The sequence below is a fragment of the Hemitrygon akajei genome, chromosome 10 (assembly GCF_048418815.1).
Source record: "Hemitrygon akajei chromosome 10, sHemAka1.3, whole genome shotgun sequence".
Classification (NCBI taxonomy): domain Eukaryota; kingdom Metazoa; phylum Chordata; class Chondrichthyes; order Myliobatiformes; family Dasyatidae; genus Hemitrygon; species Hemitrygon akajei.
In genome coordinates, this window is record NC_133133.1 from 58,235,642 (window position 1) to 58,251,968 (window position 16,327).

Here is a 16,327-nt window from a genome sequence, read left to right on the forward strand (position 1 = left end):
ATATTTTTCCCTGCTTTATTTAGAATGATCAAAGGCATTACTCCTCAAAATTTCCTTAGTGACATTTCCTGTAGAAATTATGCAGATGATCACAGCTCACATAAGAACAAAATGCAATGACCCTGAATCTAAATATCTGATGTCACCTAAAATCCTTTAATGTCAATGATCTGTATCTCCACGCTTTTACAGTTTGTACCTTCAGCTGTTCACTTAAGTGTATGTGTGTGCGTGTGCGTGCGTGTAAAGTTTAAGATGAATTGGAATTCCACTGATTGCAATTACTGATTCAACCTGTTTTGTAGAACCATGCTCACTTCAGCTGGTAAATGGAAAGTAATAACCTTGATGGATTTACGTCTTGACGGCTTGTGCCCATTTGTTCAGAATAAAAGTTGCTGGTACACTGGGGTCTAATTACTGGTAACCATGACCTGTAGCTCATCTAGATAGCTGGAGAATGAGGCATGGCATCTTGGTGTTAAGTGTTAGTTATTAGTGTAAAGATCCAAAACAATACAAGTGGGTCCGAGGCTAGTATCTATCAGCTGTTAGAAATGCACAAAACTACTGACTGTACACATCACATCAAAAATTTTTATGAGCTGGATTTTTTTCATGGACGGACAATACAAGATTATGCAACACCATTTTCATGAATCCAAGACCCAAATGAATTTGTAGGACTCCAAAAGCTTTTTTCTAAATGAGCATTTTTCAGGGACGGTCAAGGGCTTGAGTACAAAGAACAGTAGAATAAAGGTAGAGTATGAACTGGCTTCCTTTAATCTGAAGAATAGTTTTATAAAATGAGGTTCCCTTGAATTGATTTAGTTGTTCCAATTTATTGAAAAAGCATGTTTTTCAATGGTTCTAATGTTTTTATGTCGACCACTGTAGGTTAAATATCACAATATAATCCAGGTTTGATTATTAACTTCTTTATTTGAGAAGATCTTTGATCAATATTTATTCATGTTGCTTTTGAACTTCTTTGCTGGCTTCTGGACTTTCAAGTTATTTGGATAAATGTTACTGAGAGCAACAGCAACTGAAGTGTTTGCCTCTGTTTCTAGTTTCTGGAAATAAATACAAAGTATGATAACGTTCTGCTGCCACACACACAAAATGCTGGAGGAACTCAAAATGTCGGGCAGAATCTACGGAGGAAAATAAAGAGTCAACATTTCAGGCCAGTTGACAGTTTATTTTCTCCAAAGAAGCTGCCTGACTTGCTGAGTTCCTCCAGCATTTTGTGTGTGTGCTAAAAATGTCCAGCATGTGCAGAATCCCTTGTGTCTATGAAGCTCCACATAACAAAGCCGTTATCACTTTATTCAGGAGTCAGGTTTACAGCGAGTTTTCACATCAGTACATAATATAGTGAATCGTGTACTGAGTACAGTGGCCAGATCAAGCACTGATGTGTGTAGTGGTTCCATGGAGAATTGCCAACTATCCACCCTACTTTCAACATGTCACTGACTAAGCAGAAGTTGGAGACCTACAGGAGGTAAGATGCCAGTGCCAGTGCAACGGTCCTCGTATTCTGCTGCTGGACCCAAAAGCAAAGTGCAGTAATCACTCAGCATCTGGCTTCTCAGCTTTTCAGCCAAGCCATTCTGACTTACTGTCATTTGAATGGGGTTGACAACCTTCATTAAAAAGGACAAGTTCAAGTTAAGTTTTGTGTTAAATTTCACTTTATATTTTGATATAATAGCTTAATGTAATTTACATTTATAATTTTAAAGATTTTATTATCTCCAACTAAACGAGGGACTGCATTGTAGCATCATCGTGTAATGCTAGTACTGCACCACCTACATGCATTGAATTCCACTGCTGACAGTAAGGAGTCTATATGTTCTACGCGTGACCGCTTGTTTCCTCTGGGTGCTCCGGTTTCCTCCCAAATTCCAAACAAGTCTGGGTTAGTAGGTTAATCGGTCACCTGGGTGTAATGGGACTATTGTCCAGTGGCACTTAAATGTGATGAAGTGCTTTGAGAGGTTGATGATGAAACATATCAACTCCTGTCTGAGAAGCGACTTGGATTTGCTCCAATTTGCCTACCGTCACAACAGTTCTATAGTAGATTCATTTCATTGGCTTTTCAATCAACCCTGGAAAATCAGGACAGCAAAGATGCATACATCAAGATACTCTTTATCGACTACAGCTCTGCATTCAGTACCATCATCCTCTCAGAACTAATCAATAAGCTTCAAGACCTTGGTCTCAATACTTTGTTCTGCAATTGATTCCTCCATTTCCTAATTTGTAGACCCCAGTCAGTTTGGATTGGCAGCGACATTTCCTCCACAATTTCCATCAGCATAGAGGCACCACAAGGCTGTGAGCGAAGCCCCCTGCTCTGCTTTAAACTTATGTCTGTGAAGCTTAGCACAACTCCATTGTCATATTTAAGTTTACTGATGATACTGTTGTAGTTGGCCGAGTCAAAGGTGGTGACCAATCAGCATATAGGAGGGAAATTGAAAATCTGGCTGAGTAGTGCCACAACAAGCTCTCACTCAATGTCAGCAATGCCAGTGAGCTGATTTTTGACTTCAGGAGCAGGAACCCGGGAGTTCATGAGAGTTCATCAGAGGATCAGAGGTGGAGAAGGTCAGCGACTCTAAGTTTCTCAGTGTTGTCATTTCAGAGGATCTGTCTTGGGTCCAGCACATGCCATTACGAAGAAAGCACGACAGCATCTCTATTTCTTTGGAAGTTTGCAAAGATTTGGTATGACATCTAAAACTTTGACAAACTTCTATAGATGTATGGTACAGAATATATTGACTGGCTACATCACAGTCTGGTATGGAAACACCAGACTGCCCTTGAACGGAAAATCCTACAAAAAGTAATGGATATAGCCCATGGGTAAAGCTCGCCCTATCATTGAGCATGTCTAAACACAAAATGCTGTCACAGGAACGCAGCATCAATCATCAAGGACACCCACCACCAAGGTCATGCTCTCTTCTCACCGTTGCCATCAGAAAGAAGGTACAGGAGCCTCAGGACCCACACCACCAAGTTCAGGATCAATTATTATCCCTCAATCATCAGGCTCTTGAACCGGAGGGGGATAACTTCACTTGTACATCACTGAACTGCTCCCACAACCTATGGATTCACTTTCAAGAATTCTTCATCTCAGATTCTTAATATTTTTAGCTTACTTATTTATTATTATTATTTTTTCCTTTGGTATTTGCACAGTTTGTTGTTTTTGCACATTAGTTGTTTGTCCGTCCTGTTTGGGTGCAGTCTTTCAATGATTCTATTGTGTTTCTTGGATTTGCTCCGTATGCCCACAAGAAAACGAATCTCAAGGATTTAAATGGTGACATATATATACTTTGATAATAAATCTACTTTAAGCTTTGAATTTAATTGGGTTGTACAGTCTCATTGGGCCAAAGGCCATTTTCCCTGCTGTATCTCTGCGTTTGAATGTTGGAGATGTCAAGGTTGACCTTGGAAGCAGAGCTTAAGGTTTCATCACCTGGCACCAGGTCAACATTCATAGCCATGGGTATTACATGGGTGAATGTGAGCTCCACACTGATCCACTGCATTATTTTCCTAGTGATGATTTGCATACAGGCAGGATCAGAGTGTACATCAACTTTTAAAAATTCTGTTGTGGTCACCACATTGATACTTAACTCAACATTTGTTCACAGAAGATATGACCTCATCGCTGAAATTAAAATCATTACAAAATTTATTTCAAAACGTACTTTGTTGTTTAAGTATGAGACTGAAGATCCAGCAGTTAAAGATATGCTACTTGATACAGATTGCTTATTGGCCAATAAGTGCCTTCTTATTCATAAGTAGTGGCTTTTTAAATTCTGAGCATGTATTAATTTTCAGTATTCATGGTTTTCTATGCAATAGAACATAACAAGCATAACTTGAATCAGAAAGCATTCCGTTGAACCATGTTATCCAATGCAGAAAGGTCCTACACTTCTACCATCAAGATATACAATTGTTTCTCTAGGTATTACAGGGATTTACCACCATTATTCTATATGAGTCTATTCTAAGCATTAATTGCTCTGAAAAATTGTTTTCCAACAAGGCTTCATTCTGTTACTCCATGTTAGAATCAGATTTATTATCACTGCCTTGTATGACATAAAATTTGTTTTTATTTTGCAGCAATACAGTGCAAAGACATAAAAGTACTGTAAATTACAAAATAAATAGTGCAAAAACAGGAATAATGAGTGTGTGTTCATGGGCAGCTCAGAAATCTGATGGTGGAGGGGAAGAAGCTGCTCCCAAAACTTAGAATGCTTGTCTTCAGTCTCCTGTACCTCCTACCTGATGGTGGAAGCAAAAAGAGGGCATGCCACAGATTGGGAGAGGCCTCAGCGATGAATGGCACTTGCTTTGTGAGGATGTGGAGAGGGTTGTGCCCAAGATGGAGCTGACTGGGTCAGTAACCGTGTATAGTCCCTTGTAGTCCTATGCATTGGAACCTCCATACCAGGCCCTGATGCACCTAGTGAAAATGCTGTTCACTGTGCACCTATAGAAATTTGCAAGAGTCTTTGCTGACATGTAAAGGCTTCCTCAAACCCTTAACAAAGTAGAGGTATTGGTGTGCCTTTTTTGTGATTGCTCCAAAATGTTGGTCCCAGGGTAGATCCTCCGAACTATTGACACCTTGGAGATTGGAAGTTGTTCACTCTTTCCACTTCTGACCACTCAAGCAGGACGGCTCTGTGTTCTCCAAATTTCCCCTTCCTGAAGTCCAAAATCAATTCCTTGTTCTCGTTGACATTGAGATGCACCACCATTCAAATAGCTGATCTGCCTCACTCCTGTACATAGTGTCCTCACCATTGAGCTTTACCAACAACAATGGTGTCATTGGCGAATTTATTGATGATGTTTGAGCTGTGCTTAGCCACATAATGATATGTGCAGAGAGAGTAGAGCAATGGGCTAAGCACACATCCTTGAGGTGTGCCTATGTTGATTGTCCTACGAAGCTTTGCAGTTAATACAGAAGGGATGATGATATTGAACATCAGACTGTAATCAATAAGCCAGCAGGTAGACGTATGTTTTGATGTTGTCTCGATGCTCCAAAGCAGAGTGGGGTGCCAGTGAGATCGCTTTCGTTGTAGACGTGGCGCAGTGGTGAATTGTGAGTCCTTTTCTGGAGTGGAGTTAATTCTACCCATGACCAACATCCTGATGCTCCTCATTATGGTAAATATGATTGCTATCAGTTGATCATCGTTGAGATAGCTCACCTTGCCCAAAAGGAATGCTACCTTTTTAAAGTCGGTGGGAACTTCGAACCGCAGCAGTGCGAGGTCTGAATTTCTCACTGCCTCGGTAAAGCAGAGAGCACAATCAAGGATCCCACTCTGGACATTCTCTCTTATCCCTCTCCTATCAAGCAGAGGATATGAAAGGCTGAAAGCACATACCACCAGTCTCAAGGACAGCATCTATCCCATTATTATAAAACTATTGAATCGTACCCAGTGCAATGAGATGGACTCTTGACCTCACAATCTATCTTATTATGTTCTGGCATTATTATTATTATCGTCCAGTTGTACTGCACATTCACTGTAGCTGTTACATTTTATTCTATATTCTGTTATTGTTTTACCTTGCTTTACTTCAGTACACTGTGTCCTGAATTGATCAGTATTCCAGACAAGCTTTTTACTGTACCTCGATGCATGTAACAATAATAAGCCAATACTAATACCAGGTTGAAGATGTAATTGAACACAGCAACCAGTTAGTGAGCACAGGTTTTCAGTAACCGACTTGCTATACAGTAGGCTTAAAGCCTTGTGAGGTTTTTCCCTCATGAGGGATGTTCGGATGTTCTGACATCAACTTCCGAGACAGATCATGGAGTTGCTGGATGCTGTGGGGATTTGCACAGATGTAGTGTTGTCCCTCTGGTTACACTCAGAACACTGTTATCCGGTATTCTGAATGTAACTCTTTACATCTTCAACAAAGTACAAAATATATTTATTATCAAAGTATATACATCTCACCATATACAACCCTGCAATTCATTTTTTTTTGCGGGCATGCTCATTAAATCCAAGAAGCATAGTAGAATCAGTGAAGGACCACACCTAACAGGTCAGACAAACAATCAATGTGCAAGACCCCAAACTCTGCAAATACTAAAGAAGAAACAATAATAATCAATAAGCAATAAAATTTGAGAACATGAGTGAGTCCATAGTGATGGGGCAAGTGAAGTTGAGTGACTTTATCACCACTGGTTCAAGAACCTGATGGTCGAGGGGTAATATCTATTCCTGAACTGGTGGTATGGGTCCTGAGGCTCTATACCTTCTTTCTGATGGCAGCAGCGAGTAAAGAGCATGGCTTGGGTGGTGGAGATGCTTGATAATGGAACTGCTTTCCCACGAGAACACTCCATGTAGATGTCCAATCCAAGATGGTGTCGGTGAAACACAGTGAATTGCTGCGGGCTGCTTACAAAACTTCAACAGCCAGAAGTACTAATAACTTTGCAATTTATTGCAAGTCAGACATAGAATTGCCCAGTTTCATATGTGGACTAAATGTTAACCTACGATGAAAGGTAATCTATTGTTTCTTTAAGGTCATGAGGTTATAATTAATACAGCCTGACGATATCACTCTGCAAGCATCCAGTGAATTATGGATGTCAAGGTGACAGCACATTTGCCTCAGGTATTTACCAAAGCCATTAGTGTTGCTGTAGGCACTCTCTGCCTATTAAGAATGTTCCCTTATGTAATAGTCAGAACTCTACAGAGAAGAAATTTAATTCATATTATCATTGAAAATAATCAGTCTTCAAATCTGTAATGAAAAACACCACCTGCTTGTTTACCCACAGATCTCTCTCTGCATAATGAGCAATCTCATGCACATTGATTTTAAGATTTCTCTATTACCCATTTAATGTGTTCTCATTTTAAACATGATGCACCAGTACGTAATAAAAATATTAATTTCCAACATGACTACTGCACTGAGTATTACCGGTACATTGTGTTCAAACAACTGAATGGATATATTATTATAACACTTACATAATTGGAAGAAGATTGCAAAAGAGAAAAAAAGTTGGGTCATTTTAAACAATTTATATCACATGATAGAACACATTTCTTTGATCCAGTACATTTATAAGTCTAGACTATCATAAAAATGTGAATAATAGAAAAATCCTGATGAATATTAAATTAGGTTATTATTTATTACGGTGCCCACTATAGTTGTTATTAAAATAGTAATACCATTCACATAAATTTTGTTTTGTGATGACCAGATTTTGTTTAGAGGTATTTTCAAGTTTTACCATTGCCAGTATGATTTGCTATAAACATATAATTTATATATGGGAAACACTTTGGAAAAGACGCACATTTTCCATTCTGGGAATTTTGCAGAATAGATAAAAAAGAAACCTTACTTTTGATAATACTAACCACTGAAGAAGAAACTCCATATCACAATATTTAAATTTATCTGATTTTTCATAATGTTGATACAAACAGTTCTTAATAGTGTTGCCCACTTAGCGCACAAACGTATGTCATTAGAACGAAGAGCATCCTGGTGTGTGTATGGCAATTTGCCAATACACCGGCACCACAAAACAATGCTATGTGTCAAACAAAGGTCATATCCTGTCTAAATGGATTGCCGTTATTTCAGAGAACATGCATTTCATGCGCTATTTAGAAAAAGTTGCCAAAAGCCATTCAAATATAATGATTTTCTCAAAAGGAAAATGTAATGATGGAGAGGATTGTAGATTTGGACAGGAGTTATGGATAACTGATATATCAGTGGTGCTGCCTACAATTATGTTGTATTGCTAGATTATCAGGTGCTGGGTAGGACTTGTTCCTATTTGTAATGCCAGAATAAGGTGGTGGGGGGGAGGGGAAGGAGGACAAGCTAGTAGGTGGTGGGTGGGGTGGGAAGTGAAGTAAAAAGCTGGGAAGGAATAGGTGCAAAACCAAAGATGAAGGAGCTGAAGGAATCTGGGAGGAGAGGAGTGTCGACCATGGGAAAAGGAATGGAGAAGGGAGATGATAGGCAGGTGAGGAGGAGAGGTAAGAGGCCAGAGTGGGGAATTGAAGAGGAGGGAAGGAGAGGGAGGAGTATTCCAGAAGCTTGAGAAATCGATGTCCATGCCATCACGTTGGAGGGTACCTAGTCGGAATATGAAATGTTGCTCCTCCAACCTGAGAGTGGTCTCATTGTGGCCATGGAACGACATGTCAGAATGTGAAGGGGATAGAAATTAAAATGGTTGGGACCAGAAAGTTCTGCTTTTTGTGGATGGAGTGAAGGTATTCAACAAAATGGTTCCCCAGTTTATATCGCGTCTCTCCAAGGTAGAGGAGGCCGCAACTGGAGCACCAGATGCAGTGGATGACCCCAACAGATTTGCAGGTGAAGTGTTGTCTCACCAGAAGAACAGCTTGGAGCCCTAAATAGAGGTGAGGGAGGAGGAGAATGGGCAGGTGTAGCACTTTGGCCACATGCAGGTTAAGTGCTGGGAGGGAGATATGTGGGGAGGGATGGATGGGCGCAGGAGCAATCCCCGTGGAAAGTGGAGAGTTCAGGAGTGGGGGAGATTAAGATGTGTTTGATGGTAGGAACCCTTGGAGGTCACGGAGAATGATGTGTTGGATGCAGAGGCTCATGCAGTGGTAGGAGAGGACAATAGAAACTATATCCCTGTTAAGACAGTGGAAAGATGGGGTGGATGTGGATGTCCAGGAAATGGACAAGATATGGGTGAGGGCATCATCATTGGTGGAGGAAGGGAAACCTTGTTTATTGAAGAAGAAGGTCACCTCTGATGTCCTGGAAAGAAAATCCTCATCCTGGGAACAGATGCATTGGAGACAAAGGAACTGAGAAGAGGGACTGGTATTTTTAAATGAGACAGAATGGGAAGAGGTTTATTCAAGATAGCCGTGGGAATTGGTAGGTTTATATGAGATGTCGGTAGATGGTTTATCTCCAGAGATGGACACAGAGAGATCAAAAAAGGAAGAGAGGTGTTAGAAATAGACCAAGTGAAATTAAAGGCAAGGTACAAGTTGGAGGCAAAGTTGATGAAATTGTCAAGCTCAGCATGGGTGCATGAAGCAGCACCAATGCAATTGTCAATGTAGCACTGAAAGAGTTGGGGAGAATTACTAGGGAAGGCTTAGAACTTGGACTGATCCACATAACAATGGAAAGGCAGGCATAGCAGGATCCCATATGAGTGTCCAAGGCTACACCTTGAGTTTGGAGAATGTGGAGTAGCTGAATGAGAAATTGTTTAGGGTGAGAACTAGTTCCACCAGACAGAGAAGGGGCACTGGTTGTGCCTGTTGTCAAGAAAGAAGCGGAGAGTTTTAAAACCTCCCTGATGGGGGATAAAAGTGTATGAGTGTCCAGTTGCTTTGCATGTGGGATATATTCCAGTTACAATTCTATGTTCCAAGTCTTCCCTGGTAATGCTCCCCAACTCACTCTGTGCTATGTTGACAACTGCATTGGGGCTGCTACATGAACCCACCCAAGCTCATAAATGGTATCAATTTTGCTTTGAACTTCCACCCTGCCCTTAAATTCACTTAGTCCATTTCTGGAACCTCCCACCGCTTTCTTGATCTCTCTCGGTCTCAAGATGCAGAAAAACTGTCTACCAATATCTTTTATAAACCTACCGATTCCTACAGCTATCTTGACTATACCTCTTCCCACCCTATCCCCTATAAAAATGCCATTCCCTTTTCACAAATCCTTTGTCTCTACTTCACCTGTTCTCGGAATGAGGCTTTCCTTTCCAGGACATTGTCTTCCTTCTTCAAAGAATGGGGCTTCCCTTCCTTCCCCATTGATGCTACTCTCACCCACATCTCCTCCATTTCCTAGACATCCATGCTCACCTCATCTTCCCGCCACCTTAACGGGGATAGACTTTCTTTTGTCCTCACCTACCACCCCATGAGCCTCTACATCCAACACATCATTCTCTGCAACTTCCACCATCTGGGTAGCCTCCATCCTAAAGGCATGAACATCGATTTCTGCAACTTCTGGTATTTTTATTACGTCTGTCCCTTTCATCTTCAATTTCCCACTCTGGCCTCTTACCTCTTCTCCTCATCTGCTGATCACCTGATCACCTCCCCCTGGTGCAGTTCCTCGTTCCCTTTTCCCATGGACCACTCTCCTCCTCTCAGATTTCTTTTTCTCTGACTCTTCGCTTTCTGCACCTATCACCTCCCAGCTTCTTACTTCACCCCCTCCTCTGCCCACCTTCCAGTCTGTCCTCCTTCTTCCTTCCCAACCTTCTTATCCTGGCATCTTTTCCCTTTCTTTCCAGTCGTGACGAAGGGTCTCAGCCTGAAATGTCGACTGTTCATTCATTTCCATAGATGCTGCCAGACCTGCTGAATTCCTCCAGCATTTTGTGTCCAAATCTCTGGATTTCCAGTTTCTGCTGGATCTCTTGTGTTTAGTCTTTAACAAAACTCCACATTACATTGCAGAACCTGTTCTTATAAGAGCATAATGTTCTTATTAATCTTCCAGCAGTTCCCAATTCAAAATCACATACGTTATTTGCAGATGACTAATGAAAGCACTGCAAATTTGGAGTGAAATTGAAATTATATCTGATGATGAAATGTCATTTTAAGAAGCTTAAAAATCCATTTGATATCAAAGTTTCAGCTTCTGAAAACAGATTGAAAAAGAGATAACTTCAGCTTTTAAGGCGCATGAGTAAACTAATTTAAAGTCTACTTGCTATCAATGTCATGTTGCCTGTTTGCACAACAACATATTGGAGTCACTGCTGATAAAACACAACACTATAAACTGGAGGTGTTATGATAGCCCTCAGATAATTTATACCTTAAAAGTGTTACCTTACACTCTTTGTTTCATATCCACACATTGCTTCAACTGTACCCACGAACCCGTCGCTCTGTCTATCAAGAAAAGGAAGCATGTATTTTTCAGTTGTGTTTAATTACCTAATTTATGATCCATCTGTTCATGCACTTCAGGTGAATGTGAATCTTCGTGGGACAAAGCGAAACTCCAGTCACCCACTACCACAGGGTCACAGCATGTAGCCAACCATGCCACACTGTCTGCTCATCACAATCTTGCAGCCACATACCCGCTTAGCCCACTCCAGCAGAATCACCTTATAGCCAACAGTAAGCATAGTCTGCATGCAACTGGTTTTTTTTCTCTAGGCTTGCAAGCGCTTGCTAGTGTTTGCACGTGTGTGATGGTGTTGGATGACTACAACAAAGTTAGGAACTTAGTAAACTAAAACATGTAATAAGGGAACTCCAGACTTCCAATGGTAAATGAACCATGTTGGAAAGTATGTAGACCTAAAACAAAATTCTGCAGCAACATTGTACCTTTATGAAATGTACCCCAACCCCAAAGGTGGATTGGAGGGTAAAGGAGAAATTAAAAGAAATATTGTGGAACAGCATGGTTTTTCCTTCACATAGCAGCACATGTTGAATTGATTCCATACTAAGGGCATTTCAGTAAGATTAGACTAGGCTCATATTATAAATAGAACCAGCAGAGAAATCATTCTTGTTGCGGCCTCTTTGCAAGAACCACAACCACTGATGATAAACCTTCACTTGCAGCAAAACTCCCAAGGTATTTCCTGATCTGCTGGGTTGGGAGGATTTATAGCCAGTTATGAACACAGGAATCCTCATTCATAGCAATTAGTGTAACACTCATGTGCCTCCTTGGGAACTTTATACGACTTATCATGTCATCAATAAAATCTGGTACATTAAAGTACTATTTCATGCCTATTTGTAAACATTCTGTTTTAGGGATATCCAAATAAAATTTAACATAATGATTTATACTGAATATGACGCACACATATACACTTTCCTTCTATACGAAATATTACTGTGTGAGAAAATAAATTCAATCGAGCCTTGCTGACATTTGAAAACATAGCCTGAATTGTAGTGTTTCTCTTTTTGATCATGAATCATCAAATTGATATATAAATATCTGTATTTTACTTGAAAAGAATCTCTTTCATCATGCCATTATTGGAGTGCTTAAGAATTAGAGGTGATCAAGGAATAGTTTGGGAGAAAATTTTGAAAAGGAGAGAAGAAAGGATTTCAGATTGCAAAAGAAATGAGTAACAGCCTTCTAAAGTAATGGTAATAAAATTCCATATAGACTAAACTTAAAAAGAAAGAAAATTTATGTCATCTGTCAGATCTTTATATATAACTAATGGTTGTGTTGTGGTTTAAGATTTCCTCAATATCGTCGTCTTATTAGCCATCAAACTGTAATGTTTTTGCATGAACAATTTGATATTTATTGCCAGAATTGAAGCTTTTCCAGTAATTATTCGGATCTGCTGCAGCCAATCATACATGATTAAATAGTTATGACTTTACATTGATAATGAGTCAGTGCCTATTGTCTACTGTCTGTTCCCTGTCAACTACCTTAACAAATTCAGTTCAATTAGTACCTGGATCAGAACCCTTTAATCGTAACTGTTTTCCTCATTCATTAAGCTGGTCTGGTCCCATTAACAGTTAAAATGTAGAATTTTCCCTCCTTATCAGGGATTGGTAACATAATAAATCTCAAAGCAGCAGTAAGATGGGTTTACCTGGTTCATGATGTATTTACAACAAATTTTGATTGACTGAGGTGGTGATGCACAATGGCTGGGGCAGAGTGAGGCAATTTTAGACTATTCCAGGAATTGCATCAGATTAGGACCGTTCATATAAACTCCTCTGAAAGTTTACACTCTCTTTTTCATATTGGTATCAGATCTGATAGGAGATTGGACATATTCTATGATGACTTGGAAAATAATCAATACATTATTACTTTGGTCCATACTCTGTTACTAAGAGTATCATTAGCACGGGGAGGTTGAACTCCGGGTTGCATGGTAGTCCCAGATGTCAAAAGTGGAAGCATGGACACCAGGGGGCTGGGGTCGCTCAATCTGAAATGTCAAATATTTATCCCTCTCCCTAGATGCCACCCGATCTGCTGCGTTTCTCCAGTATTTTATGCGTGTTACTGTGAATGTTTCAAATGTCTCTGATGTTTATACATCAAACAATTAATAAAAAAAATCAGTAATCAAAACATGTAAACTTATTAACACCTAATTAGAATATTAATCAAAATTAAGTTGCCTTCCTTATTTCAAAGTCCTAGAATTAATTATGAAAGTGCCTGACACTGCACCATCTAACTCCACACTGGATTCCCAACCCGTAACAGTGGAGAATCTCTCAGCAGTTCAGGCATCCAGCTGTGAATCAGACTCAACGTTCCAAATCTATCAGGTCCTCCAGCACTTGTGCATTTCAGTGCGCAAACACAGTTTGTGGACTTGAATTATTCAAACGGCTAATGGAACCATCTGTAGAATTGGACAGCAGTATCTGGCCCAATCAATTTGCACATGAAAGGTTCATGAGGAAGAGTGTTATCGAGTGAGCGTCTTTGAGTTCTGCATATAAGATATTACAGAAAACTGTACAATATTATTTGAAGTGTTATGTTGCTTGCATTAAAAGTGTGCAAGGAAACAAAATTTATACTTGATATTTGCATAAACAAACATCTGTACTGTATTTTCCCTCTAACAATAAAGTTTCAAGACAAAATCCTGGGGTAAATATGGATCTAGTCTCATATCTTCCAGATTCGCCTGTCAATGAAGGCAATCATCAGAGTAGCCTTCCCACAACTTTATGTGGAAAAGAGTGTTTGGAAATCAAAGCTTCAAATCTGGTGCAGCTCATGATCTGTAAGACAGTACTAATCTCTGCCCTCCTATAAGCTTCTGAGACCTGGCTACCATGAAATCCCCAGATCAGAGTACAGGAAGGAGATAGAGCCTAGGAATCTGGTGTCATGACAACAACCTCTCCCTCATTATCAGCAAAACAAAGGATCTGGTCATTGACTTCAGGAAGAGGTAGTGTTCAAATTTATCTGTATCTCAACACATGTGACAATAATAAACCAATTTAGCAAATCCAGTAGCAGGATAAGTAAGCCAACACTCATCTCCAGTCCCAGGCCAACATCCATAATGTGCTCTTTAATTATATTATCATCTTTTGTCCATGTTTCTGTGAAGTAGCAATGTGCCACTTTTATTTTTTTAAGGGAACTGCTTAAGTGCTGCTTGCCACTGTTTGTCTCGAATGGGAAAATATATAACATGTGCCAGCGTATGTATGAAAACGCTTTGGTGATATTTGAGTGTACTGGCAGAGAACCAAGTCTTGTCACAGTTTCATTTCCTACAAGAAGAATGCTCCCTTAGAGTTACTCATCTATATCATGCACTCTTGCAACATTGGGAGCTACCTCAGTATACTAGTAGTATTGGAAAATAAATTGCTCTCAGTTGTTGATCAAATAAAATTACATTTCAAGCTATGGAGTGTGTTTGGCACCCTTTCTATATCTCTCCAAGTGTGAAATGGTATTCATTTTATGGAGATCAAAGTGGTCTACTCTATCCACCAGATGTAATTTTGGACTTTAAATGGTGTGTGATGCACAAACAACCCATGGTTTTTCATATTCTAACCCTTTAATGTTTATGTCTGGTACTTGAAGCCATCTCTTTAGGTGCCAGAGTTTCCTTTTATTTTGTACATGCTGAAAATTAAGAAGATGGCCATCATCCAACCTTCATTGGCAAGGTTCATTAACTGACATTATTAACCAACTGAGTCCATTTACAGAACAACCACAGGTAAACCCTTCCCATGTCTTTGAATCTGGCTACCTGGACACAGTACGAACCTTACAGCAGCTGGGTTAGAAACATTTCTTCTGTGAGGAGAATTTAAAAAAAAATAGGGTCACTAATGATAAACTTTTCTGCTAGATAAATCAGCCCCAGCATACAGGATCTATGATTCTTATCCTTTTATAAAATGTTTTCTGATGTTGTTTTGGTACATCAAATAGCAGCATCATCAGCAAGGTAATTGGTGCTGATGGCACTGAGGAGGAAAACCATATTGATGCATTTACTCACAAATTGACAGGTTCTTGTATAAAATCAGTCACCCATTATAGACTAAACACATAAAACTGGATATATCTCAAAAACATATACTTGACATCATTGTAGGCAGTAGGTGTAAAGGACTAGTGAGAAGTAGTGATCATACTGTGTATTATGGCATCATTAACAGTTGCTCTCGGAATCTTCAGTTATTCAATACCAGTTAGAATCAAAATGATACTCCTCATCTAACCATCAAGAGTTCTACTAAAGACATCTAATAAAAATTTGTTATTGCATCCTTGCTGAATCCATTTCAATAAGTGTTAAAACAGAGATATGATAATGGAACACAGCAACAGATATATAACAAGTGAAACTGGTCATATTAAAACAGAAAAGAAAGACATTACAATTTCTTCTTCTGTTTCTTTTAATATCAAAGGGCTGGAGTTGCCATTCATGATGATGCCCCACCCCCTCATACCCGTCAGCCTACCTCCTGCATCGGTTACCATGGCAATGAGCCAGATGAGTCACCTCAGCACCATAGCTAACATGGCAGTGGCAGCCCAAATGCACAGTCCCTTATCCAGAGCAGGAGCTTCTGTTATCAAGGTAAGATTGAAAGCACTGCACTCTCCACCTAATAATGACTGGTAATCAACATTTCATTTTTCTTCCATGATCAATGCCAAAACTGTTGAATGTTTTATTTCCTAAAGGCTGTTTCTAATCCAGATGTGGCCTGACATTATTTGAGCTTAATAGGAATGAATACACAAGGTTAAAATAACAAAAAGAAAGCACCTTGTATTGATGGTTTTACAGCAGCTTGGTCTGTGATTTACAGTCTGTAAACTTGATTTTAAATCCAGATGTATTAACTAAAAATATACAACATAGCTACAAAAACAACTGCTGGACCTTCTTTAAAAGGAGTAGCCACCAAATGCAAATAATATTTTATGTCTGATAAATGAGCACAACTGTATTAAATGATAAACAGTTAAATCTTTGAGATGGCAAGTTCTTGTTCTTTCCTCAATAATAGTAAAGGTGGAGACGGACATGATGGAAAAAGAAAGACAGAAACTGGTGGATAAGCTTCAGAAGGCTGATAGAAATTAGTAATTATTTTACACCGTTTTAAGAGCCCACCTTGCACATTAGATGCATTTGATCTAATTGAGAACAGACAGTAATACAGTTGTC

At 39.5% G+C, this 16,327-nt stretch overlaps 1 protein-coding gene across 5 annotated transcripts in view; it reads left to right on the forward strand.

Moving 5' to 3' along the window:
* dacha (dachshund a) overlaps positions 1–16,327 on the forward strand; it is a 376,942-nt gene that overhangs the window by 246,463 nt on the left and 114,152 nt on the right. For 3 of the 5 annotated variants that reach the window (XM_073058391.1, XM_073058392.1, XM_073058393.1), the window contains one exon: positions 15,558–15,730. In XM_073058391.1, the coding sequence (XP_072914492.1) occupies positions 15,558–15,730 (173 nt within the window). Of the gene's footprint in view, positions 1–11,102; positions 11,259–15,557; positions 15,731–16,327 lie in introns of all 5 variants that reach the window. The other 2 variants (XM_073058389.1, XM_073058390.1) reach the window with 1 other exon arrangement.